The sequence below is a fragment of the Pristiophorus japonicus genome, chromosome 18 (genome assembly GCF_044704955.1).
Source record: "Pristiophorus japonicus isolate sPriJap1 chromosome 18, sPriJap1.hap1, whole genome shotgun sequence".
Taxonomy (NCBI): Eukaryota; Metazoa; Chordata; class Chondrichthyes; family Pristiophoridae; genus Pristiophorus; species Pristiophorus japonicus.
Window position 1 is genome coordinate 6281141 of NC_091994.1, and position 26329 is coordinate 6307469.

Genomic DNA, 26329 nt, shown 5'->3' on the forward strand with positions numbered 1-26329 from the left:
GGTGTGAGCGGGTGTCAGGCTGGGTGTGAGCGGAAGTGACGCTGGGTGTGAGCGGGCGTCAGGCTGGGTGTGAGCGGGAGTCAGGCTGGGTGTGAATGGGAGTCAGGCTGGGTGTGAGCGGGAGTCAGGCTGGGTGTGAATGGGAGTCAGGCTGGGTGTGAGCGGGAGTGACGCTGGGTGTGAGCGGGTGTCACGCTGAGTGTGAGCGGGAGTGACGCTGGGTGTGAGTGGGTGTCAGGCTGGGTGTGAGCGGGTGTCATGCTGAGTGTGAGCGGGAGTGACGCTGGGTGTGAGCGGGTGTCACGCTGAGTGTGAGCGGGAGTGACGCTGGGTGTGAGTGGGTGTCAGGCTGGGTGTGAGCGGGTGTCATGCTGGGTGTGAGCGGGAGTGACACTGGGTGTGAGCGGGAGTGACGCTGGGTGTGACGCTGGATATGAACGGGAGTGACGCTGGGTGTGAGCGGGTGTCAGGCTGGGTGTGAGCGGGAGTGACGCTGGGTGTGAGCGGGAGTGACGCTGGGTGTGAGCGGGAGTGACGCTGGGTGTGAGCGGGTGTCAGGCTGGGTGTGAGCGGAAGTGACGCTGGGTGTGAGCGGGTGTCAGGCTGGGTGTGAGCGGAAGTGACGCTGGGTGTGAGCGGGCGTCAGGCTGGGTGTGAGCGGGAGTCAGGCTGGGTGTGAATGGGAGTCAGGCTGGGTGTGAGCGGGAGTGACGCTGGGTGTGAGCGGGTGTCACGCTGAGTGTGAGCGGGAGTGACGCTGGGTGTGAGTGGGTGTCAGGCTGGGTGTGAGCGGGTGTCATGCTGAGTGTGAGCGGGAGTGACGCTGGGTGTGAGCGGGTGTCACGCTGAGTGTGAGCGGGAGTGATGCTGGGTGTGAGTGGGTGTCAGGCTGGGTGTGAGCGGGTGTCATGCTGAGTGTGAGCGGGAGTGACGCTGGGTGTGAGCGGGTGTCACGCTGAGTGTGAGCGGGAGTGACGCTGGGTGTGACGCTGGATATGAACGGGAGTGACGCTGGGTGTGAGCGGGTGTCAGGCTGGGTGTGAGCGGGAGTGACGCTGGGTGTGAGCGGGAGTGACGCTGGGTGTGAGCGGGAGTGACGCTGGGTGTGAGCGGGTGTCAGGCTGGGTGTGAGCGGAAGTGACGCTGGGTGTGAGCGGGTGTCAGGCTGGGTGTGAGCGGAAGTGACGCTGGGTGTGAGCGGGCGTCAGGCTGGGTGTGAGCGGGAGTCAGGCTGGGTGTGAATGGGAGTCAGGCTGGGTGTGAGCGGGAGTGACGCTGGGTGTGAGCGGGTGTCACGCTGAGTGTGAGCGGGAGTGACGCTGGGTGTGAGTGGGTGTCAGGCTGGGTGTGAGCGGGTGTCATGCTGAGTGTGAGCGGGAGTGACGCTGGGTGTGAGCGGGTGTCACGCTGAGTGTGAGCGGGAGTGATGCTGGGTGTGAGTGGGTGTCAGGCTGGGTGTGAGCGGGTGTCATGCTGAGTGTGAGCGGGAGTGACGCTGGGTGTGAGCGGGTGTCACGCTGAGTGTGAGCGGGAGTGACGCTGGGTGTGAGCGGGTGTCATGCTGAGTGTGAGCGGGAGTGACGCTGGGTATGAGTGGGTGTCAGGCTGGGTGTGAGCGGGTGTCATGCTGAGTGTGAGCGGGAGTGACGCTGGGTGTGAGCGGGAGTGACACTGGGTGTGACAATGGGTGTGAGCGGGTGTCACGCTGAGTGTGAGCGGGAGTGACGCTGGGTGTGAGCGGGTGTCATGCTGAGTGTGAGCGGGAGTGAGGCTGGGTGTGAGCGGGAGTGACGCTGAGTGTGAGCGGGAGTGACACTGGGTGTGAGCGGGTGTCATGCTGGGTGTGGGCGGGAGTGACGCTGGGTGTGAGCGGGAGTGACGCTGGGTGTGAGCGGGTGCCATGCTGAGTGTGAGCGGGAGTGACGCTGGGTGTGAGCGGGAGTGACGCTGGGTATGAGCGGGTGTCACGCTGGGTGTGAGCGGGAGTGACACTGGGTGTGAGCGGGAGTGACGCTGGGTGTGAGCGGGTGTCAGGCTGGGTGTGAGCGGAAGTGACGCTGGGTGTGAGCGGGCGTCAGGCTGGGTGTGAGCGGGAGTCAGGCTGGGTGTGAATGGGAGTCAGGCTGGGTGTGAGCGGGAGTGACGCTGGGTGTGAGCGGGTGTCACGCTGAGTGTGAGCAGGAGTGACGCTAGGTGTGAGTGGGAGTGACGCTGGGTGTGAGCGGGTGTCACGCTGGGTGTGAGCGGGAGTGACACTGGGTGTGAGCGGGAGTGACGCTGGGTGTGAGCGGGAGTGACGCTGGGTGTGAGCGGGTGTCAGGCTGGGTGTGAGCGGGAGTGACGCTGGGTGTGAGCGGGAGTGACGCTGGGTGTGAGCGGGTGTCAGGCTGGGTGTGAGCGGAAGTGACGCTGGTTGTGAGCGGGTGTCAGGCTGGGTGTGAGCGGAAGTGACGCTGGGTGTGAGCGGGCGTCAGGCTGGGTGTGAGCGGGAGTCAGGCTGGGTGTGAATGGGAGTCAGGCTGGGTGTGAGCGGGAGTGACGCTGGGTGTGAGCGGGTGTCACGCTGAGTGTGAGCGGAAGTGACGCTGGGTGTGAGCGGGTGTGATGCTGAGTGTGAGCGGGAGTGACGCTGGGTGTGAGTGGGTGTCAGGCTGGGTGTGAGCGGGTGTCATGCTGAGTGTGAGCGGGAGTGACGCTGGGTGTGAGCGGGAGTGACACTGGGTGTGACAATGGGTGTGAGCGGGTGTCACGCTGAGTGTGAGCGGGAGTGACGCTGGGTGTGAGCGGGTGTCATGCTGAGTATGAGCGGGAGTGAGGCTGGGTGTGAGCGGGAGTGACGCTGAGTGTGAGCGGGAGTGACGCTGGGTGTGAGCGGGTGTCATGCTGGGTGTGAGCGGGAGTGGCGCTGGGTGTGAGCGTGCGTCAGGCTGGGTGTGAGCGGGAGTGACGCTGGGTGTGAGCGGGAGTGGCGCTGGGTGTGAATGGGAGCCAGGCTGGGTGTGAGCGGGAGTGACGCTGGGTGTGAGCGGGAGTGACGCTGGGTGTGAGCGGGTGTCAGGCTGGGTGTGAGCAGGAGTGACGCTGGGTGTGAGCGGGAGTGACGCTGGGTGTGAGCAGGAGTCAGGCTGGGTGTGAATGGGAGCCAGGCTGGGTGTGAGCGGGAGTGACACTGGGTGTGACGCTGGGTGTGAGCAGGCGTGACGCTGAGTGTGAGTGGGAGTGCCGCTGGGTGTGAGCGGGAGTGAAGCTGAGTGTGAGCGGGAGTGACGCTGGGTGTGAGCGGGAGTGACGCTGAGTGTGAGCGGGAGTGAGGCTGGGTGTGAGCGGGAGTGACGCTGAGTGTGAGCGGGAGTGACGCTGGGTGTGAGCGGGTGTCATGCTGGGTGTGAGCGGGAGTGACGCTGGGTGTGAGCGGGAGTGACGCTAGGTGTGAGCGGGAGTGACGCTGGGTGTGAGCGGGAGTGACGCTGGGTGTGAGCGGGTGTCATGCTGAGTGTGAGCGGGAGTGACGCTGGGTGTGAGCGGGAGTGACGCTGAGTGTGAGCGGGAGTGACGCTGGGTGTGAGCGGGAGTGACGCTGGGTGTGAGCGGGTGTCATGCTGAGTGTGAGCGGGAGTGACGCTGAGTGTGAGCGGGAGTGACGCTGGGTGTGAGCGGGAGTGGCGCTGGGTGTGAGCGGGCGTCAGGCTGGGTGTGAGCGGGAGTGACGCTGGGTGTGAGCGGGAGTGGCGCTGGGTGTGAGCGGGCATCAGGCTGTGTGTGAATGGGAGCCAGGCTGGGTGTGAGCGGGAGTGACGCTGGGTGTGAGCGGGACTGACGCTGGGTGTGAGCGGGTGTCAGGCTGGGTGTGAGCGGGAGTGACGCTGGGTGTGAGCGGGAGTGACGCTGGGTGTGAGCGGGAGTCAGGCTGGGTGTGAATGGGAGCCAGGCTGGGTGTGAGCGGGAGTGACACTGGGTGTGACACTGGGTGTGAGCGGGTGTCACGCTGAGTGTGAGCGGGAGTGACGCTGGGTGTGAGCGGGTGTCATGCTGAGTGTGAGCGGGAGTGACGCTGAGTGTGAGCGGGAGTGACGCTGGGTGTGAGCGGGTGTCATGCTGAGTGTGAGCGGGAGTGACGCTGAGTGTGAGTGGGAGTGACGCTGGGTGTGAGCGGGAGTGACGCTGGGTGTGAGCGGGAGTGACGCTGGGTGTGAGCGGGAGTGGCGCTGGGTGTGAGCGGGTGTCAGGCTGGGTGTGAGCGGGAGTGACGCTGGGTGTGAGCGGGTGTCATGCTGAGTGTGAGCGGGAGTGGCGCTGAGTGTGAGCGGGATTGACGCTGGTTGTGAGCGGGTGTCAGGCTGGGTGTGAGCGGGAGTGACGCTGGGTGTGAGCGGGTGTCATGCTGAGTGTGAGCGGGAGTGACGCTGAGTGTGAGCGGGAGTGACGCTGGGTGTGAGCGGGTGTCATGCTGAGTGTGAGCGGGAGTGACGCTGAGTGTGAGTGGGAGTGACGCTGGGTGTGAGCGGGAGTGACGCTGGGTGTGAGCGGGAGTGACGCTGGGTGTGAGCGGGAGTGGCGCTGGGTGTGAGCGGGTGTCAGGCTGGGTGTGAGCGGGAGTGACGCTGGGTGTGAGCGGGTGTCATGCTGAGTGTGAGCGGGAGTGGCGCTGAGTGTGAGCGGGATTGACGCTGGTTGTGAGCGGGTGTCATGCTGAGTGTGAGCGGGAGTGATGCTGAGTGTGAGCGGGAGTGACGCTGGGTGTGAGCGGGAGTGACGCTGGGTGCGAGCGGGAGTGGCGCTGGGTGTGAGCGGGAGTGACGCTGAGTGTGAGCGGGAGTGACGCTGGGTGTGAGCGGGAGTGACGCTGGGTGTGACGCTGGATGTGAACGGGAGTGACGCTGGGTGTGAGCGGGAGTGACGCTGGGTGTGAGCGGGTGTCACGCTGGGTGTGAGCGGGAGTGACGCTGGGTGTGAGCGGGTGTCATGCTGAGTGTGAGCGGGAGTGACGCTGAGTGTGAGTGGGAGTGACGCTGGGTGTGAGCGGGAGTGACGCTGGGTGTGAGCGGGAGTGACGCTGGGTGTGAGCGGGAGTGGCGCTGGGTGTGAGCGGGTGTCAGGCTGGGTGTGAGCGGGAGTGACGCTGGGTGTGAGCGGGTGTCATGCTGAGTGTGAGCGGGAGTGATGCTGAGTGTGAGCGGGAGTGACGCTGGTTGTGAGCGGGTGTCATGCTGAGTGTGAGCGGGAGTGACGCTGAGTGTGAGCGGGAGTGACGCTGGGTGTGAGTGGGAGTGACGCTGGGTGTGAGCGGGAGTGGCGCTGGGTGTGAGCGGGAGTGACGCTGAGTGTGAGCGGGAGTGACGCTGAGTGTGAGCGGGAGTGACGCTGGGTGTGAGCAGGAGTGACGCTGGGTGTGACGCTGGATGTGAACGGGAGTGACGCTGGGTGTGAGCGGGAGTGACGCTGGGTGTGAGCGGGTGTCACGCTGGGTGTGAGCGGGAGTGACGCTGGGTGTGAGCGGGAGTGACGCTGGGTGTGACACTGGGTGTGAGCGCGTGTCACGCTGGGTGTGAACGGGAGTGACGCTGGGTGTGAGCGTGTGTCAGTCTGGGTGTGAGCGGGTGTGACGCTGGGTGTGACACTGGGTGTGAGCGGGAGTGGCGCTGGGTGTGAGCGGGTGTCAGGCTGGGCGTGAGCGGGAGTGATGCTGGGTGTGACACTGGGTGTGAGCGGGAGTGGCGCTGGGTGTGAGCGGGTGTCAGGCTGGGTGTGAGCGGGACTGACGCTGGGTGTGAGCGGGAGTGGCGCTGGGTGTGAGCGGGAGTGACGCTGGGTGTGAGCGGGTGTCAGGCTGGGTGTGAGCGGGAGTGACGCTGGGTGTGAGCGGGAGTGGCGCTGGGTGTGAGCGGGTGTCAGGCTGGGTGTGAGTGGGTGTGACGCTGGGTGTGAGCGGGAGTGACGCTGGGTGTGAGCGGGAGTCAGGCTGCGTGTGAGCGGGAGTGACGCTGGGTCTGAGCGGGAGTCAGGCTGGGTGTGAGCGGGTGTGAGCGGGTGTCAGGCTGGGTGTGGACGGGTGTGAGCGGGAGTGACGCTGGGTGTGAGCGGGTGTGAGCGGGTGTCAGGCTGGGTGTGAGCGGGAGTGACGCTGGGTGTGAGCGGGTGTGAGCGGGTGTGTGCTGGGTGTGAGCGGGAGTCAGGCTGGGTGTGACAATGCGATATTCTAACCTGTGATGGAGCCTCATTCACTCTCTCTACTTTTCAGATATGTAATGACGCCGATGAGTGTGCGAACGGGTTTAATGGTGGCTGTGACCCGAACTCCATCTGCACCAACACACCGGTGAGAAACAGCACCGACTTCACCGCACGCCTCGCTCGGATACGGTACCGCACCGCGCACAACTGTCTGCATCACTGAGGGAGAGCCACCGGGGGCACGCGGGTGTGAGTGTGAACGGGTGTGACGCTGGGTGTGAATCTCAGTGTGTGCTGGGTGTGAGCGGGTGTTTGCTGGGTGTGAGTCTCGGTGTGTGTGGGTGTGAGCGGGTGTGTGCTGGGTTTGAGTCTCGGTGCGTGCTGGGTGAGAGTGGGTGTGAGCGGGTGTTTGCTGGGTGTGAGCGGATGTGAGCTGGGTGTGCGTCTCAGTGTGTGTGGGTGTGAGCGAGTGTGTGCTGGGTGTGAGCAAGTGTGACGCGGGGTGTGAGAGGGAGGTGAGCAGGTGTGTGCTCGGTGTGAGCAGGTGTGTGCTGGGTGTGAGCGGGTGTGACACTGGGTGTGCGTGGGCGGTGTGCTCAGTGTGAGCGGGTGTGTGCTGGGTGTGAGAGGGAGTTGTGTTGGGTGTGAGCGGGTGTGTGCTCGGTGTCAGCGGGTCTGAGTCTCTGGGTGTGTGCTGGGTATGAGCGGGTGTGTGCTGGGTGTGAGCGGGTGTGTGCTGGATGTGAGTCTCAGTGTGTGCTGGGTGTGAGCGGGTGTGTGCTGGGTGTGAGCGGGTGTGTGCTGGGTGTGAGTCTCAGTGTGTGCTGGGTGTGAGCGGGTGTGTGCTCGGTGTCAGCGGGTCTGAGTCTCTGGGTGTGAGTGGGTGTGCGCTGGGTGTGAGCGGGTGTGTGCTGGGTGTGAGTCTCAGTGTGTGCTGGGTGTGAGGGAGCAGGGAATAGAGGGCTATGCTGATAGAGGAGCAGAGACGGGAGGAGACGTGACTGGAGCATAAACCCTGCATGGACTGGTTGGGCTGAATTACCTGTATTTGTGCCGTATATCCCGTGTAATTCAGAGCAACATCCATCCCGTTGCTGACTATACATTAAGTGGTGATTTAGGCATTGGTTGCTGTTGAAGAAAGGGAGGTTGGAGATGGGGCAGTAGTTTGCAAGGACGGAGAGGTGGAGGTTTTGTTTTTGAGGAGAGGGGTGACGACGGCAGAATTGAGGGAAAGGAGATGGTACCTGAGGAGAGAGAACCGTTAACAATGTCGGCTAACACGGGAGCCAGAAAAGGAAGTTGGGTGATCAGCAGTTTGGTGGGAATAGGGTCAAGGGAGCAGGAAATGGGTCTCACGAACAAGATGAGCTCGGAGAGGTAATGAGGGGAATTTGGAGAGAAACTGGAGAAAGATGTGAGGTCAGGGCTAGGGCAGGGAGGATCCTTAAAGGAAGTTTAGCCGGTCGGCTAGGGGAAGAAAGAACAGGGACACAGCCCCTGGTCACAGTCCTTACTGAGAGAGAGATCAGAACGGGGACACAGCCCCTGGAAGGAAGGGAAGTGGAAGAGGCAGGTTGACGGATGGTCTCAATCTTAGAGACAAAGAAGTCTATGAGCTCCTCACACTTGTTATCGGAGGTGAGTGTGGAGGAGACAGGGGAGAGGGGTTTAAGAAGACGGTTAACAGCGGAGAATAGAAGCCAGGGTTCATCTTTGCATTCCAGAATGATTCTGGAATAGTGAGCGATTTTGGCAGAGGAGAGCAGGACCCGATAGCGCTTTGCGTGGTCCAGCAGATCTGGCGGTGAATGGCTAAACCAGGTGTCCGCCACTTCCGTTCAGGTCTGCGTCCCTTGGACTGAAGGGAGCAATGATGAGGGTCGTGCCAGGGGGCGAGAGAGTAATAGTTTGAATAGGACTAGGTTTACCAAAGGTGGCAGTGAGGGTGGGGTTGAGTAGATCGTGTCGTGGTGAATGGACGGCCAAAGTTGGGAGTTCATAAATGCAGTTGGGAGAGAGTCGGGAGAGAGGGAGGAAGTGTTTTCCAGGACGGACACAGAAGGAAGTAGGGCTGGGGGGGAGGTGGGTGGGGGGGGGAGGATGTGGGTGGAGAGCGATAGGAGGAAGTGGTCAGAGATGGCCTTATCTGCGATTGACACGATGCGAGCAGCGAGGCCATGAGAGATGGCAAGGTCGAGGGGGTGGCCGTGAATATGGAATATGGGAGCAGGGATCAGGGAGCATCAACAACAACTTGTATTTATATAATGTAGTGAGACGTCCCAAGGTGCTTGACAGGAGTATTACAGGACAATAACAAATTTGACACCGAGCCACATAAGGAGAAATTAGGGCAGGTAACCAAAAGCTTGGTCAAAGAGGTAGGTTTTAAGGCGCATCTTGAAGAAGGAGAGAGATAGAGAGGTGGAGAGGTTTAGGGAGGGGGTTCCAGAGCTTGGGGCCCAGGCAACAGAAGGCACGGCCACCGATGGTGGAGCGATTATAATCAGAGATGCTCAAAAGGGCAGAATTAGAGGAGCCAGACACTTCGGGGGGAGGAGGGGGGGGGGTGGGATGGGGGGTTGTGGCTGAAGGAGATTACAGAGATAGGGAGGTGCAAGGCCATGGAGGGATTTGAAAACAAGGATGAGAATTTTGAAATCGAGGCATTGCTTAACCGGGAGCCAGTGTAGGTCGGCGAGCACGGAGTGATGGGTGAGCAGGACTTGGTGCAAGTTAGCAACATGGATAATATGGGAGCAAGGATAGGGATAGGGGCAGGGATAGGGACTGGGATAGGGATAGGGACTTGGATAGGGATAGGGACTGGGATAGGGATAGGTACAGGGATAGGGACTGGGATAGAAACATAGAAACATAGAAAATAGGTGCAGAAGTAGACCATTCAGCCCTTCTAGCCTGCACCGCCATTCAATGAGTTCATGGCTGAACATGCAACTTCAGTACCCCATTCCTGCTTTCTCGCATACCCCTTGACCCCTCTAGTAGTAAGGACTACATCTAACTCCTTTTTGAATATATTTAGTGAATTGGCCTCAACAACTTTCTGTGGTAGAGAATTCCACAGGTTCACCACTCTCTGGGTGAAGAAGTTTCTCCTCATCTCGGTCCTAAATGGCTTACCCCTTATCCTTAGACTGTGACCCCTGGTTCTGGACTTCCCCAACATTGGGAACATTCTTCCTGCATCTAACTGTCTAAACCCATCAGAATTTTAAACGTTTCTATGAGGTCCCCTCTCATTCTTCTGAACTCCAGTGAATACAAGCCCAGTTGATCCAGTCTTTCTTGATAGGTCAGTCCTGCCATCCCGGGAATCAGTCTGGTGAACCTTCGCTGCACTCCCTCAATAGCAAGACTGTCCTTCCTCAGGTTAGGAGACCAAAACTGTACACAATACTCCAGGTGTGGCCTCACCAAGGCCCTGTACAACTGTAGCAACACCTCCCTGCCCCTGTACTCAAATCCTCTCACTATGAAGGCCAACATGCCATTTGCTTTCTTAACCGCCTGCTGTACCTGCATGCCAACCTTCAATGACTGATGTACCATGACACCCAAGTCTCGTTGCACCTCCCCTTTTCCTAATCTGTCACCATTCAGATAATAGTCTGTCTCTCTATTTTTACCACCAAAGTGGATAACCTCACATTTATCCACATTATACTTCATCTGCCATGCATTTGCCCACTCACCTAACCTATCCAAGTCGCTCTGCAGCCTCATAGCATCCTCCTCGCAGCTCACACTGCCACCCAACTTAGTGTCATCCGCAAATTTGGAGATACTACATTTAATCCCCTCGTCTAAATCATTAATATACAGTGTAAACAGCTGGGGCCCCAGCACAGAACCTTGCGGTACCCCACTAGTCACCGCCTGCCATTCTGAAAAGTACCCATTTACTCCTACTCTTTGCTTCCTGTCTGACAACCAGTTCTCGATCCATGTCAGCACACTACCCCCAATCCCATGTGCTTTAACTTTGCACATTAATCTCTTTTGTGGGACCTTGTCGAAAGCCTTCTGAAAGTCCAAATATACCACATCAACTGGTTCTCCTTTGTCCACTCTACTGGAAACATCCTCAAAAAATTCCATAAGATTTGTCAAGCATGATTTCCCTTTCACAAATCCATGCTGACTTGGACCTATCATGTCACCTCTTTCCAAATGCGCTGCTATGACATCCTTAATAATTGATTCCATCATCTTACCCACTACCAATGTCAGGCTGACCGGTCTATAATTCCCTGTTTTCTCTCTCCCTCCTTTTTTAAAAAGTGGGGTTACATTGGCCACCCTCCACTCGATAGGAACTGATCCAGAGTCAATGGAATGTTGGAAAATGACTGTCAATGCATCCGCTATTTCCAAGGCCACCTCCTTAAGTACTCTGGGATGCAGTCCATCAGGCCCTGGGGATTTATCGGCCTTCAATCCCATCAATTTCCCCAACACAATTTCCCGACTAATAAGGATTTCCCTCAGTTCCTCCTCCTTACTAGACCCTCTGACCCCTCTTATATCCGGAAGGTTGTTAGTGTCCTCCTTAGTGAATACCGAACCAAAGTACTTGTTCAATTGGTCCGCCATTTCTTTGTTCCCTGTTATGACTTCCCCTGATTCTGACTGCAGGGGACCTACGTTTGTCTTTACTAACCTTTTTCTCTTTACATATCTATAGAAACTTTTGCAATCCGTCTTAATGTTCCCTGCAAGCTTCTTCTCGTACTCCATTTTCCCTGCCCTAATCAAACCCTTTGTCCTCCTCTGCTGAGTTCTAAATTTCTCCCAGTCTCCGGGTTCGCTGCTATTTCTGGACAATTTGTATGCCACTTCCTTGGCTTTAATACTATCCCTGATTTCCCTTGATAGCCACGGTTGAGCCACCTTCGCTTTTTTATTTTTACGCCAGACAGGAATGTACAATTGTTGTAGTTCATCCATGCGGTCTCTAAATGTCTGCCATTGCCCATCCACAGTCAACCCCTTAAGTATCATTCGCCAATCAATCCTAGCCAATTCACGCCTCATACCTTCAAAGTTACCCTTCTTTAAGTTCTGGACCATGGTCTCTGAATTAACTGTTTCATTCTCCATCCTAATGCAGAATTCCACCATATTATGGTCACTCTTCCCCAAGGGGCCTCGCACAACGAGATTGCAAATTAATCCTCTCTCATTACACAACACCCAGTCTAAGATGGCCTCCCCCCTAGTTGGTTCCTCGACATATTGGTCTAGAAAGCCATCCCTTATGCACTCCAGGAAATCCTCCTCCACTGTATTGCTTCCAGTTTGGTTAGCCCAATCTATGTGCATATTAAAGTCACCCATTATAACAGCTGCACCCTTATTGCATGCACCTCTAATTTCCTGTTTGATGCCCTCCCCAACATCACTACTACTGTTTGGAGGTCTGTACACAACTCCCACTAACGTTTTTTGCCCTTTGGTGTTCTGCAGCTCTACTCATATAGATTCCACATCATCCAAGCTAATGTCCTTCCTAACTATTGCATTAATCTCCTCTTTAACCAGCAATGCTACCCCACCTCCTTTTCCATTTATTCTATCCTTCCTGAATGTTGAATACCCCTGGATGTTGAGTTCCCAGCCCTGATCATCCTGGAGCCACGTCTCCGTAATCCCAATCACATCATATTTGCACACATCTATTTGCACAGTTAATTCATCCACCTTATTACGGATACTCCTTGCATTAAGACACAAAGCCTTCAGGCTTGTTTTTTTAACACCCTTTGTCCTTTTAGAATTTTGCTTTACAGTGGCCCTTTTTGTTCTTTGTCTTGGGTTTCTCTGCTCTCCACTTTTCCTCATCTCCTTTCTGTCTTTTGCTTTTGTCTCCTTTTTGTTTCCCTCTGTCTCCCTGCATTGGTTCCCATCCCCCTGCCATATTAGTTTAACTCCTCCCCAACAGCACTAGCAAACACTCCACCTAGGACATAGGGATAGGGGCAGGGATAGGGACAGGAATAGGGATAGGGGCAGGGATAGGGACTGGGATAGGGATTGGGGCAGGGATAGGGGCAGGGATAGGGGCAGGGATAGGGACAGGGATAGGGACTGGGACAGGGACAGAAGCAGGAACATCTAAACATCCTTGTTGTGTGTTGAAGCCAAATGAGACAGTGTCAAACTGTCCTTAGAACCTCGACCTCCGACCTCATGGAGACTGAAACGTCGACCTGTGACCTTGCGGACTGGAATCTTGACCTCCAGCAGCTTCATCCAACCTAACCCCATGGGCGAGCGGGAAGCCTCCTGTTCATATTCCCCATGTTGCTGACAAACTCCCTTCTATTTCCACAGGGATCATTTCGATGCGGCGCCTGCAAGCCTGGGTACTCTGGGGACCAGAGCAAGGGGTGTCGGCCGCAGAGGAGCTGTGCAAACGGGGCCCCAAACCCGTGCCACCGTGACGCACAGTGCAACGTGGGACCCAATGACCAGATCACTTGTGTTGTAAGCAAACTTCATTTTATCTTTCAATCCTGTGACTGGCACAGGGGGCAGAGAGAGAGAGGGCCGGGGGAGAGAGTGAAGGACTGGGAGAGAGTGAGGGACGGGGGAGAGAGTGAGGGACAGGGGAGAGAGAGAGGGACGGGGGGGAGAGCGCGAGGGACTGGGAGAGAGTGAGGGACGGGGGAGAGAGAGAGGGACGGGGGGGAGAGTGAAGGACTGGGAGAGAGTGAGGGACGGGGGTAGAGAGAGGGACAGGGGAGAGAGCGAGGGACAGGGGAGAGAGCGAGGGACTGGGAGAGAGTGAGGGACAGGGGTAGAGAGAGAGAAAGGGACGGGGGGAGAGAGTGAGGGACGGGGGAGAGAGAGAGGGACGGGGGGGAGAGAGAGGGACGGGGGGAGAGCGCGAGGGACTGGGAGAGAGTGAGGGAGGGGGAAAGAGAGAGGGACAGGGGAGAGAGCGAGGGACTGGGAGAGAGTGAGGGACAGGGGTAGAGAGAGAGAAAGGGACGGTGAGAGAGAGAGAGAGAGAGGGACGGGGGGAGAGAGCGAGGGACTAGGAGAGAGTGAGGGACAGGGGTGAGAGAGAGAGGATCGGGGAGAGAGGGACTGGGAAAGAGAGAGGGATGGGGGGAGAGAGAAAGGGACGGGGTGAGAGAGAGAGAGAGAGTGAGGGGTGGGAGAGAGAGAGAGGGACGGAGAGAGAGAGAGAGATTGGGGGGAGAGAGGGGGACGGGGTAATATGTCCTTACTATACAGTACATATGCACACGAGGCCCATACTAGAGAGAAGGTGACCAATAACCTTTATTAGCCAGCACTGAAGTGGAGAAGATGGGTGGAGCTTCCCCTTTTATACCTGAAAGTTCAGGTTAGGAGTGTCTCCAACAAGTTCACCACCTAGTGGTCAGTGTTCTCACGGTGTGCAACTTAGGTCAGTTTATACATGGATTACAATGACAGTTGAATACATGACATCACTTCCCCCTAAAGTCTTATTGGGATCACAGGTTGAGTCTCTCTGGTGGTTTACGCTCCCTTGTAGAGCGCCTGAGTTGGGGCTCCGGTTGTTGGGCGCTGGCCTGAGTGTCTGCTGTTTGCGGTGCCTCAGGCCTGTCCGGACTGCCCACAGTGACTGGGCTCTCCTCCACTTGGTTCCGGTGTTCGGTCACCTGTGGTGGAGTGAACTCTACGTCGTGTTCTTCCTCTGCTTCTTCTATGGGGTTGCTGAACCTCCTTTTTTGATCCACGTGTTTGCGGCAGATTTGTCCATTGGTAAGTTTAACTACCAGAATCCTATTCCCCTCTTTGGCAATCATAGTGCTTGCGAGCCATTTGAGCCCTGCAGCGTAGTTGAGGACAAAGACAGGGTCATTGGCATCAATACATCGCGCCCTCGCATTCCCGTCATGGTAGTCACATTGTGACCAGCGCCTGCTCTCAACAATTTCTTTCCTGGTGGGTTGTATAAAGGATAACCTGGTTTTGAGCGTCCTTTTCATTAGCAGCTCTGCAGGTGGAACCCCTGTGAGCGAGTGTGGTCGGAATCTATTGGCCAACAGGAGGCGTGATAAGTGGCTTTGTAGGGAACCCCCTTGGATTCTGAGCATCCCCTGTTTGATTATCTGCACTGCTCGTTTCGCCTGGCCGTTTGAGACCGGCTTGAACGGTGCCGTTCTGACATGGTTGATACCATTTCCTGCCATGAAGTCCTGGAATTCAATGCTTGTAAAGCACGGGCCATTGCCGCTGACCAAGACGTCCGGTAGACCATGGGCGGCGAACATTGCCCGTAGACTTTCTACCGTGGCAGAGAATGTCACACTTGATCCATTGTCTACTACAACCAAAAACATTTTTCCAATGAAAGGACCTGTGTAGTCCACATGGATGCGTGACCATGGCTTGGCGGGCCAGGACCAGGGGCTAAGGGGGGCTTCCCTGGGCGCATTGCCCAGCTGGGCACACGTGTTGCACCTACGAACACAAATTTCCAGGTCTGCATCTATCCCTGGCCACCAAACGTGTGACCTGGCAATTGCCTTCATCATGACAATGCCCGGGTGCTCATTGTGGAGTTCTCTGATGAACACCTCTCTGCCCATCTGGGGCATGACTACTCGGTTTCCCCATAGTAGGCAATCGGCCTGAATCGAGAGTTCATCCTTGCGCCTGTGAAATGGTTTCAATTCCTCAGGGCATGCCCGTACGTGGCTGCCCAGTCCCCATTCAGGACACATTTCTTGACTAAAGACAGCAGCGAGTCTCTATTTGTCCAGACTTTAATCTGACGGGCTGTCACAGGTGAGCCTTCGCTTTCGAAAGCTTCAACAGCCATGACCATCTCAGCACCATGCTCAGTTGCCCCCTCGGTGCTGGCTAGTGGGAGCCTGCTGAGTGCATCGGCACAGTTTTCAGTGCCCGGTCTATGCCGAATTGTATAGTCATAGGCGGCTAACGTGAGTGCCCACCTCTGTATGCGGGCCGACGCATTTGCATTTATGGCCTTATTGTCGGCCATAAGGGAGGTTAGGGGCTTGTGATCTGTCTCTAGCTCAAATTTCCTGCCAAACAGGTACTGGTGCATTTTTTTTACTGCATATACACATGCGAGCGCTTCCTTTTCTTCCATCCTGTAGCCCCTTTCTGCCTGGGACAGACTTCTGGAGGCATAAGCTACCGGCTGTAACTGACCCTTGACATTGACATGCTGCAACACACACCCGACCCCATAGGACGACGCATCGCACGTTAACACAGGTTTCTTACACGGGTCATATAGCGTTAACAGATTGTTGGAACATAACAAATTGCATGCTCAATCAACAGCCCTTTCCTGGCTGTCCCCCCAGACCCATTCGCGACCTTTGCGTAGGAGCACGTGTAGCAGCTCTAGCAGCATGCTCAATTTGGGAAGAAAGTTACCAAAATAGTTCAGGAGCCCCAGGAACGAACGCAGCTCCGTTGTGTTACGGGGTCTGGGTGCTCTCTGGATTGCTTCCGTTTTGGATGCAGTAGGTCTGATCCCGTCTGCTGCTACCCTCATTCCCAGGAATTCTACCTCTGGAGCTAGGAAGACGCACTTCGCCTTTTTCAGTCACAGCCCTACCCGGTTCAGTCTGCGTAGCACCTCCTCCAGGTTGTGGAGGTGTTCTTCAGTATCGCAGCCCGTGATGAGGATGTCGTCTTGAAAAACCACCGTCCTTGGAATCGACTTGAGGAGACTTTCCATGTTTCGTTGAAAGATCACGGCGGCCGAGCGAATCCCGAACGGACATCTGTAGTACTCAAACAACCCCTTGTGTGTCGTGATGGTGATCAGCTTCTTCGACTCACTCGCCAGCTCCTGGGTCATGTAAGCTGAGGTCAGATCCAATTTTGAAAAAAGTTTGCCACTGGATAGCATCGCAAAGAGGTCCTCCGCTCTCAGTAGCGGGTACTGGTCTTGGAGTGACACCCGATTGATGGTGGCCTTGTAATCACCACATATCCTGACCGACCCATCCGCCTTGAGCTCAATCGGGCTCGCCCAGGCACTGAATTCGACTGGCGAGTTGATGCCTTCCCTCAGCAGGTGGTCCAATTCACCTTCTATCTTTTCCCGCATCACATACGGCACCGCTCTGGCCTTGTGGTGTACTGGCCTGGCATCTGGGTTTATGTGAATCACTACCTTGGTCCCCATGAAAGTGCCAATGCCGGGTTGAAATAGTGAGTCAAATTTGTCCAGGACCTGTGAGCATGATACTCGCTCCACAGAAGAAATTGCATTGACATCGCCCCATTTCTAGTTCATGACAGCAAGCCAACTCCCCCCCAGCAGTGCAGGACCGTCCCCCGGGACAATCCAGAGTGGCAACCTGTTCTCCGAATCTTTGTGGGTCACGACTACCGTGGCGCTGCCTAGCACCGGAATGATCTCCTTTGTATATGTCCGTAGCTGTGCGTCAATCGGCAATAATTTTGGCCTCCTGGCCTTGGATGCCCACAACTTGTCGAGCTGTTTGATACTCATCAGGGCCTGGCTGGCCCCCGTGTCTAGTTCCATTGATACTGGGATGCCATTGAGGAGCACTTTCATCATTATCGGTGGCGTCCTGGTGTTAGAACTGTATATGTACTCCACATGAACTCGCTGAACTTCAGCTTCCACCGATTTCCCCCAGTGTCCATTTGGCCTCGTAGGGCTTACATCGGGCCCGTCCTCTTCGTACATCAACCTGGCTGCAGGCTTCCTGCACATACGTGCCAAGTGACTGCTGATGTTGCAGTTTCTGCAGGTATATTGCTGATACCTGCAAGCTCTGGCTGGGTGTTTGCCTCCACACCTCAAACATGAGCCGCTGTTGGAAACAAAAGGTCCATTACCAGTCGATCATCTCTGACTGTCTCTGTAACTGTCCTTAAGCGCACCATTGACAGGTGTTGATGGCCCTGTTACTGGCCGCATTGTCCCTTGCGATGGTATGAATCGCCGTTCAGCTAGCCATTGTCTCTGTTGAATTCCCCCTTTGGGTTCGACTACATGCTGCATGTCCGATTGCCCCTGTCTGCCTGGAGAACTGTGTGCCGCATTAACAATGTTGACTCCCTGTCCATTTGCTGCATTTAAACCAAGATTTTTGTCAAACATCATTCTGGTCTCTTCCTCCCCTGAGATAAATGTCTGGGCCATCAAAGCCGCCGTTTCCAGGGTCAAGTCTTTGGTCTCAATCAGTTTCCTGAAAACCCCAGCGTGCCCGATGCCCTCAATAAAAAAGTCTCACAGCATCTCCGCTCTACATGCATCTGGGAACTTACATAGGCTCGCCAGTCGCCGGAGGTCTGCCACGAAGTCTGGAACGCTTTGCCCTTCTCGCCGCCGGTGCGTGTAAAACCGGTGTCTCACCATGTGCATGCTGCTTGCCGGTTTAAAGTGTTCCCCGATCAACTTACTGAGCTCTTCAAAAGTCTTGTCCGCCGGCTTCTCTGGCGCTAGAAGGTCCTTCATCAGGGAGTACGTCCTGGATCCACAAACCATCAGGAGATGGGCCCTGTGTTTGTCAGCCAAATCCTGTCCCAGCCATTCCTTAGTGACAAAACTTTGCTGTAGTCTCTCAATAAAATCTTCCCAATCGTCACCAACACAGTACCTCTTGTCTGTGCTGGTAGTGGCCATGCTCACGTGGTTTAAATCCCAGTTTCTCGTCGCCAATAATATGTCCTTACTATACAGTACAAATGCACACGAGGCCCATACTAGAGAGAAGGTCACTCTGTGACCAGTAACCTTTATTAGCCAGCACTGAAGTGAAGAGGATGGGTGGAGCTTCCCCTTTTATACCTGAAAGTCCAGGTTAGGAGTGTCTCCCACAAGTTCACCACCTAGTGGTCAGTGTTTCCACGGTGTACAACTTAGGTCAGTTTATACATGGGTTACAATGACAGTTGAATACATGACTGAGAGGGGGACGGGGGGGTGAGAGAGGGGGATGGGGGAGAGAGAGGGGGACGGGGGGAGAGAGAGGGGGATGGGGGGAGAGAGAGGGGGACGGGGGGAGAGAGAGAGAGAGCGACGGAGGGAGAGAGAGAGGCCGGGGAGAGAGAGAGAGAGAGGGAAGGTGGGGGGGAGAGAGAGAGAGAGAGAGAGGGATGGGGGGAGAGAGAGAGAGAGAGAGAGAGGGACGGGGCAGAGAGGGAGGGACGGTAGGAGAGAGGGAGAGAGAGAGGGACGGGGCAGAGAGGGAGGGACGGTAGGAGAGAGAGAGAGAGAAAGAGAGAGAGAGAGAGAGAGTGACGGGGGAGAGAGGAAGGGATGGGTGGGGGGAGAGAGAGAGAGAGGGACCAAGGGAGAGAGGAAGAGTCGGGGGGGGAGAGAGAGGGACCGGGGGGAGAGAGAGGGGGACGGGGGGAGAGAGAGGGGGACGGGGGGAGAGAGAGGGGGATGGAGGGGAGAGAGAGAGAGAGCGACGGGAGGAGAGAGAGGGGCCGGGGAGAGAGAGAGGGATGAGGGATGGGGGGAGAGAGAGAGAGAGAGAGAGAGAGAGAGGGATGGTAAGAAAGAGAGAGAGAGAGAGCGAGAGAGAGAGAGGGACAGGGCAGAGAGAGAAGGACCGGGGGGGAGAGAGAGAGAGGGACCTGAGGGGGACAGAGAGGGACCGGGGGAAGAGAGGGACCTGGGGAAGAGAGAGGGATCGGGGGGAGAGAGAGGGACCTGGGGGAGAGAGAGAGGGATCGGTGGGGGGAGAGAGAGGGATCGGGAGGGGATAGAGAGGGACTGGGGGGGAAAGAGAATGAGGGGGAGTGGAGTGGGAGAGAGAGAGCGGGATCAGGGGGGAAAGAGAGAGAAAGGGACGGGGGGGGGAGAGAGAGAGGGACCAGGGGAAAGAGAGCGAGGGACCGGGAGGGGGCGGAGGTGGGGGGGGCGGGGAGAGAGGGAAGGTGGGAGAGAGAGAGAGGGATCAGGGGGAAAGAGAGGGACGGGGTGGGGGGAGGAGAGAGAGAGACGGAAGGGGAGAGTGAGAGAGAGGGAGGGGAGAGTGAAAGAGAGGGAAGGGGAGAGTGAGAGAGAGGGACAGGGAAAGAGAGAGAGCGGGAGACAGAGGGACAGGAGGGGGGAGTGAATGTGGGGGTGGCGGATATAGAGTGGGACAGAGGGATGGAATGGGGGGGGGAAGGGCCGGGGGGAGCGAGTGGGACAGTGGAACGGGGTAGGGGAGAGTGACCGGGGGAGAGAGAGGGGCAGCAGACAAGGAAAGTTCCCATTCCCGGGACTGCAGTAGGCACACAAATATCAGACATATACACACTCAAGCACACACTTGTACAAATCTATTTACACTCAAGTATATGTTAACAGAAATATGTACACAGACACACAACCTCAACTCAGTGATGACTAAAGAACACTGGAAATAAAAAGCGAAGAGGTGCTCACTGATGAGCTAAGGTGGGAGAGGGAATGTGAGGGGTCACTGGCTGTTAACTGACTGGTTTACCGAATGTAAACAGTCTGACACAAAGCCAATTGTGCTGCACATGCTTTGGGAGGTTCAATAGTTTAAGGGCTTCTCTCCAATAATCTGTTGCATCGTCAATATCCGCACCATACCAGTTAGCGTCCTCTTCCTTTCTGTTCATGATATTAATTAAGATGGTCAGCCATGATCTTATTGAATGGCGGAGCAGGCTCGATGGGCCAAATGGCCGACTCCTGCTCCTATTTCTTATGTCTTTATTTTTCTAATTGCTACAGTGCGGAATCGGCTGGGCTGGAAACGGCTATACATGTGGAAGGGACACAGACATCGATGGGTTTCCAGATGTGACACTCCAATGTCCTGAAAGAAACTGCCGCAAGGTACGGATTGAATGTATTAAGAGATAGAGTGATAGAGTGAGGAAGGAGGAACTGAGAAAAAAGGAGAGGAAAGTGATGGAAAGAAGAGTAAATGAATGTTTGTTGATTGATGTGCTGTGCTCCTGTATCAGGATAACTGTGTGACAGTGCCAAATTCTGGGCAGGAAGATGCAAATGGAGATGGGATTGGAGATGCCTGTGATGATGATGCAGATGGAGATGGAGTTCCTAACCAGCAGGTTGGTGTTTGATTAAATAGATTATCACCTTGGCTCAGTGAATAACACTCACACCTCTGAGTCAGAAGGTTGTGGGTTCAAGTCCCACTCCAGAGACTCGAGCTCCTACATTATCCAGGCCGACACTCCAGTGCGGTACTGAGAGAGCGCTACACTGTCGGAGAGGCAGTACTGAGGGAGCTCCGCACTGTCGGAGGGGCAGTACTGAGGGAGTGCCGCATTGTCGGAGGGACAGTACTGAGGGAGTGCCGCACTGTTGGAGAGGTAGTACTGAGGGAGCTCCGCACTGTCGGAGGGGCAGTACTGAGGGAGTGCCGCACTGTCGGAGAGGTAGTACTGAGGGAGCTCCGCACTGTCGGAAGGGCAGTACTGAGGGAGCGCCGCACTGTCGGAGGGGCAGTACTGAGGGAGCGCCGCACTGTTGGAGGGGCAGTACTAAGGGAGTGCCGCACTGTCGGAGAGGTAGTACTGAGGGAGTGTCGCAATGTCGGAGGGGCAGTACTAAGGGAGTGCCGCACTGTCGGAGAGGTAGTACTGAGGGAACGCTGCACTGTCGGAGGGGCAGTACTGAGGGATTAAAACAGATTATCTGGTCAGTATCACATTGCTGTCTGTGGGAGCTTGCTGTGCACAAATTAGCTGCTGCGTTTCCCACATTACAACAGTGACTACACTCCAAAAGTACTTCATTGGCTCTAACGCGCTTTGGGACGTTCTGAGGATGTGAAAGGTGCTATAGAAATAGAAGTTATTTCAGGTTTTCTTTAAAAAAAATTAATTTGGTCAAAATAATAACAGAAAATGGTTGCGAGAAGCTCGGAAAGTCTCTGGGATCCGTCTCCAGAATCAGCGATCAGTCTCTGGGATCTGTCTCCAGGATCTGGGATCAGCGATCAGTCTCCAGGATCTAGGATCAGTCTCTGGGATCAGCGATCAGTCTCTGGGATCTCGAATTAGTCTCTAGGATCTGGGATCAGTCTCTGGGTTCAGGGCTCAGTGTCTGGGTTCAGGGCTCAGTGTCTGGGATCAGGGATCAATCTCAGGGAATAGTTTCTGGGATGAATTTCCTTTTGATATTCGGCACTTTAAAAATATTTGTATATTGGATCTGGCTGTCGCTGGCAAGGCCGGCATTTATTGCCCATCCCTAATTGCCCCTTGAGAAGGTGGTGGTGAGCCGCCTTCTTGAACCGCTGCAGTCCGTGTGGTGAGGGTTCTCCCACAGTGCTGTTAGGGAGAGAGTTCCAGGACTTTGATCCAGTGACAATGAAGGAACAATGATATATTTCTAAGTCGGGATGGTGTGTGAGTTGGAGGGGAATGTGGAGATGATGGTGTTCCCAAGCACCTGATGCCCCGCAAATGTAACGCCCCTATTTAAAAAAGGAGGCAGACAAAAAACTATAGACCAGTTAGCCTAACATCAGTCGTTGTGAAAATGCTGGAGTCCATTATTAAGGAAGCAGTAGTGGGACATTTGGAAAAGCATAACTCAATCAAGTAGAGTCAACATGGTTTTATGAAAGGGAAATCATGTTTGACAAATTTGCTGGAGTTCTTTGAGGATGTAATGAGCAGGGTGAATAAAGGGGAACCAGTGTTTGTGGTGTATCTGGATTTCCAGAAGGTATTCAATAAGGTGTCACATAAAAGATTACTGCACAAGATAAAAGCTCACAGGGTTGGGGGTAATATATTAGCATGGATAGAGGATTGGCTAACTTACAGAGAACAGAGTCAGGATAAATGGATCATTTTCAGATTGGCAAACAGTGACTAGTGGGGTGCGCAGGAATCGGTGCTGGGTCCTCAACTATTTATAAACTATATTAATGACTTAGATGAAGGGACCGAGTGTAATGTAGCCAAGTTTGCTGATGATACAAAGATGGGTGGGAAAGCAAGTTGTGAGGACACAACAAATCTGCAAAGGGATGTAGACAGGCTCAGTGAGCGGGCAAAAATTTGGCAGATGGAGTATAATGTGGGAAAATGTGAGGTTATCCACTTTGGCAGAAATAATAGAAAAGGAAATTACAATTTCATTGGAGAAAGTTTGCAAAGTGCTGCAGTACAGAGAGACCTGGGGGTCCTTGTGCATGAAACACAAAATGTTAGTATGCAAGTACAGCAAGTAATCAGGAAGACAAATGGAACGTTGGCCTTTATTACAAGTGGGATAGAGTATAAAAGCAGAGAAGTCCTGCTACAACTCTACAGGGTATTGGTGAGGCCACACCTGGAGTACTGCATACAGTTTTGGTCTCCGTATTTAAGGAAGGATATACTTGCATTGGAGGCTGTTCAGAGAAGGTTCAACTAGGTTGATTCCAGAGATGAGGGGATTGACTTATGAGAATAGGTTGAGAAGGTTGGGCCAATACACATTGGAGTTCAGAAGAATGAGAGGTGATCTTATTGAAACTTATAAGATAATGAGGGGGCTCGACAAGGTTGATGCAGAGAGGATATTTCCACTCATAGGGGAAACTAAAACTAGGGGACATAGTCTTAGAATAAGGGGCCGCCCATTTAACACTTTTTGTGTTTCATGCACAAGGACCCCCAGGTCTCTCTGTACTGCAGCACTTTGCAAACTTTCTCCAATGAAATTGTAATTTCCTTTTCTATTATTTCTGCCAAAGTGGATAACCTCACATTTTCCCACATTATACTCCATCTGCCAAATTTTTGCCCGCTCACTGAGCCTGTCTACATCCCTTTGCAGATTTGTTGTGTCCTCACAACTTGCTTTTCCACCCATCTTTGTATCATCTGTGGAATTTTCTGCCCCAGAGAGCTGTGGAGGCTGGGTCGTTGAATATATTTAAAGCGGAGATAGATTTTTGAGCGATAAGGGAGTGAAGGGTAATGGGGAGCGGGCCGGGAAGTGGAGCTGACATGTTCTTATGCCCTTGTCCTGCTAGGTAGTAGAGGTGGTGGGTTTGGGAGCTGCTGCCGAATTAAACTTAGGTGACATTACCCCATCTAATTTTCACAGGATAACTGCGTTCTGATCGCAAATGTCAACCAGAGAAACGCAGACAAGGATAATTTTGGAGATTTGTGTGATAACTGCAGACTGATCGTTAACAATAATCAGCAGGACATCGATGGTGATGGGAAAGGAGACGCGTGTGATCATGACATGGATGGAGATGGTAAGGTCACGGAATGGAAGGTGCGGTCTCCTGGGGAATCAGAATCTTTCGCAGTTGATTACGCCGAGTTACTCCGTACCAGGGTTAACTCGGCAGTCAGGGAGCGGGTCAGACGGAGGAGCCTCACTCACTGAGCCCCGCAGCAAGAGAAAGGCGGGACAAAACCAAGGGTTCTATGAAACCCTGTCACCCATTGCTGGTTTGTGGCAACGGTTAGCCCAGTGCTCTCGGTCTTGGACCTGTACTAGTACTGAGGAGAGGGCAGAGATTGGGGAGATGGACTGGGGTCTGCAAACATGCAGAGATTGGGATGGACAGGAGTCGGGAGCTGATGGCCAGAGGTCGTAAGAACACAGGAAAAATAAGCAGAAGTAGACTTTCGAGCCTGCTCCGCCATTCAATAAGATCATGGCTGAACTTCTAACTCAACTCCACCTTCCCAGATATACCAGTTTGTGTCTTCTACCGTGAAGTATTTGTTTAATGTCTCTATCATTTCCTTATTATCCATTATAATTTGTCCTGTCTCTGCCTCTAATGGGTCCACTTTTTCACTAATCTCATCCTCATTACATACCTATAGAAACGTTTACAATCTTTTTATATCTCTTACTAATTTACTCTCAATCTTTTTTCTCTTTCCTTTTCAATTTCTTGGTCCTCCTTTGCTGAATTCTAAAATCCTCCCAATCCTCAGGCTTACTGCTCTTTTTGGCAACATTATAAGCCTCTTCCTTTGATCTAATACTATCTTTAACTTCTCTTGTTAGCCGCAGTTGGACCACTTTTCCTGTGGGGTTTTTGTGCCTTAAAGGAATGTATGTTTGTTGTAAATTATATATTAATTCTTTAAATGCTATCCATTGCTTGTCTACCGTCATAACATTCAATGTAGTTTCCCAACCTACCTTAGCCAACTCGCCCCTCATACTGACATAGCTTGCTCTGTTTAGATTTAAGACTCTAGTTTTGGACTTAATTAAATCACTTTCAAACTCAATATAAAATTCTAGCATATTATGATCACTCTTCCCGAAAGGCCCCTTTTTAAATTAATCTCATTGCGCAATACTAGATCTAAAATAGCCTGTTCCCCAGTTTATTCTTCAACCATCTTGTATGTATTCCATGAATTCATCCTCTGCGCTATTACTGCATATTTAGTCTATAACTAAATTAATGTCTTGCATGATTACTATATTACCCTTGTTACGTGCGCCTCTAATTTCCTGATTTATACTCTGCCCAACATTACCACTACTGTGGTAAACAACTCCCATCAATGTTTTTTGCCCTTTGCTGTTTTTAGCTTTACCCAAACTGATTCTACTTCTTGATTTTCCGAGCTAAGATCCTCTCTCGCTACTGTCTTTATCCCATCCTTTATTATCAGGGCTACCCCTTCTCCTTTTCCATTTTGCCTATCTCTTATAAAAGTTAAGTATTCTGGAATATTTAGTTCCCAACCTTGGTCACTTTGCAACCACGTCTCCGTAATGGCTATTAGTTCAAACCTATTAGTTTTTATCTGCGCTATTAATTCATCTATTTTGTTGTGAATGTTTTGCACATTCAGATATAGTGCCTTTAGCTTTGACTTTTTTCTATTTCTTGATGATGTCACAGATGCCCTGTGACCTTTGTTACTCGCTCTGTCCCTTCCTGACCCACTCTGCTTATTTTTACCCAAAACTTTGCTCTGCTCTAGAGCCTTGATATTTCTCTTGCTGCTTTTAAATCAACACTTTCCTGAATCTCCCCCCTCTCCCACCCACTTCATTAGCTTAAAGCCCTGTCAGGGGCTGAAGGCCAGAGGTCAGGAGCTGAAGGCCGGAGATCGGGGGTTGGCCTGGGGTTGGGAGCTGATGGTCATTTCTTGTCCCTAATTTGATGTGCTATGGATTTCAATCATTCACTACTATTTCCAGGAATCAAGAACAGTTTGGATAACTGTGAGCGAGTTCCAAACCGGGATCAGCTGGACCGGGACGGCGATGGGGTTGGAGACGCCTGTGACAGCTGCCTAAACATTAGTAATCCCGATCAGGTAAATGACAGGTGCCCAGAACCCTTGCCCTCCACTCGAGACCCTCGCCCTCTGCCCGAGACCCTCGTCCTCCGTCCGGGACCCTTGCCTATGGACACTCACCCTCTGTCCTGAACCCTCGCCCTTCACCCGGCTCCCTTGCCCAGGACCCTCGCCCTCCGCCCAGGACCCTCGCCCTCCACCTGGGGCCCTCCGCCCTGGACCCTCGCTCTCCGCCCGGGACCCTCGCCCACTTCCCGGGACCCTCGCCCTCCTCCTGGGACCCTAGCCCTCCACCCTGGACCCTCGTTCTCCCCCTGGGACATTCCGCCCGGGACCCTTGCCCTCCTCCCGGGACCCTCGCCCTCCTCCTGGGACCCTCCTCCCGGGACCCTCACCCTCCGCCCGGGACCCTCGCCCTCCTCCTGGGACCCTCCTCCCGGGACCCTCGCCCTCCTCCTGGGACCCCTGCCCTCCTCCTGGGTCTCTCGCTCTCCTCCTGGGACCCTCGCCCATCTCCTGTGACCCTCCGCCCGGGAACCTCGCCCTCCGGCTGGGACCCTCCTCCCGGGATCATCACCCTCCTCCCGGGACTCTCGCCCTCCTCCCGGGACCCTCGCCCTCCTCCTGGGACCCACCGCCCGGGTCACTCTGTCTCTCTGGGGTTATTCGGTCACTCTGTCTCTATGGGGTCACTCTGTCTCTCTGGGGTCACTCTGTCTCTCTGGGGTCACTCGGTCACTCTGGAGTCACTCTGTCTCTCTGGAGTCACTCTGTCTCTCTGGGGTCACTCTCTCTCTGGGGTCACTCACTCTGTCTCTCTGGGGTCACTCTGTCTCTCTGGGGTCACTCTGTCTCTCTGGGGTCACTCGGTCTCTTTGGG

General features: G+C 54.4%; 1 protein-coding gene across 5 annotated transcripts in view; it reads left to right on the forward strand.

Moving 5' to 3' along the window:
- The window catches only part of comp (cartilage oligomeric matrix protein), a 136523-nt gene that overhangs the window by 90775 nt on the left and 19419 nt on the right, over positions 1–26329 (forward strand). For all 5 annotated transcript variants that reach the window (XM_070859602.1, XM_070859598.1, XM_070859600.1 and 2 more), the window contains 6 exons: positions 6239–6316; positions 12532–12684; positions 19916–20020; positions 20152–20259; positions 23261–23420; positions 25349–25467. In XM_070859602.1, coding sequence (XP_070715703.1) covers positions 6239–6316; positions 12532–12684; positions 19916–20020; positions 20152–20259; positions 23261–23420; positions 25349–25467 — 723 coding nt within the window. The remainder of the gene's footprint in view (positions 1–6238; positions 6317–12531; positions 12685–19915; positions 20021–20151; positions 20260–23260; positions 23421–25348; positions 25468–26329) is intronic.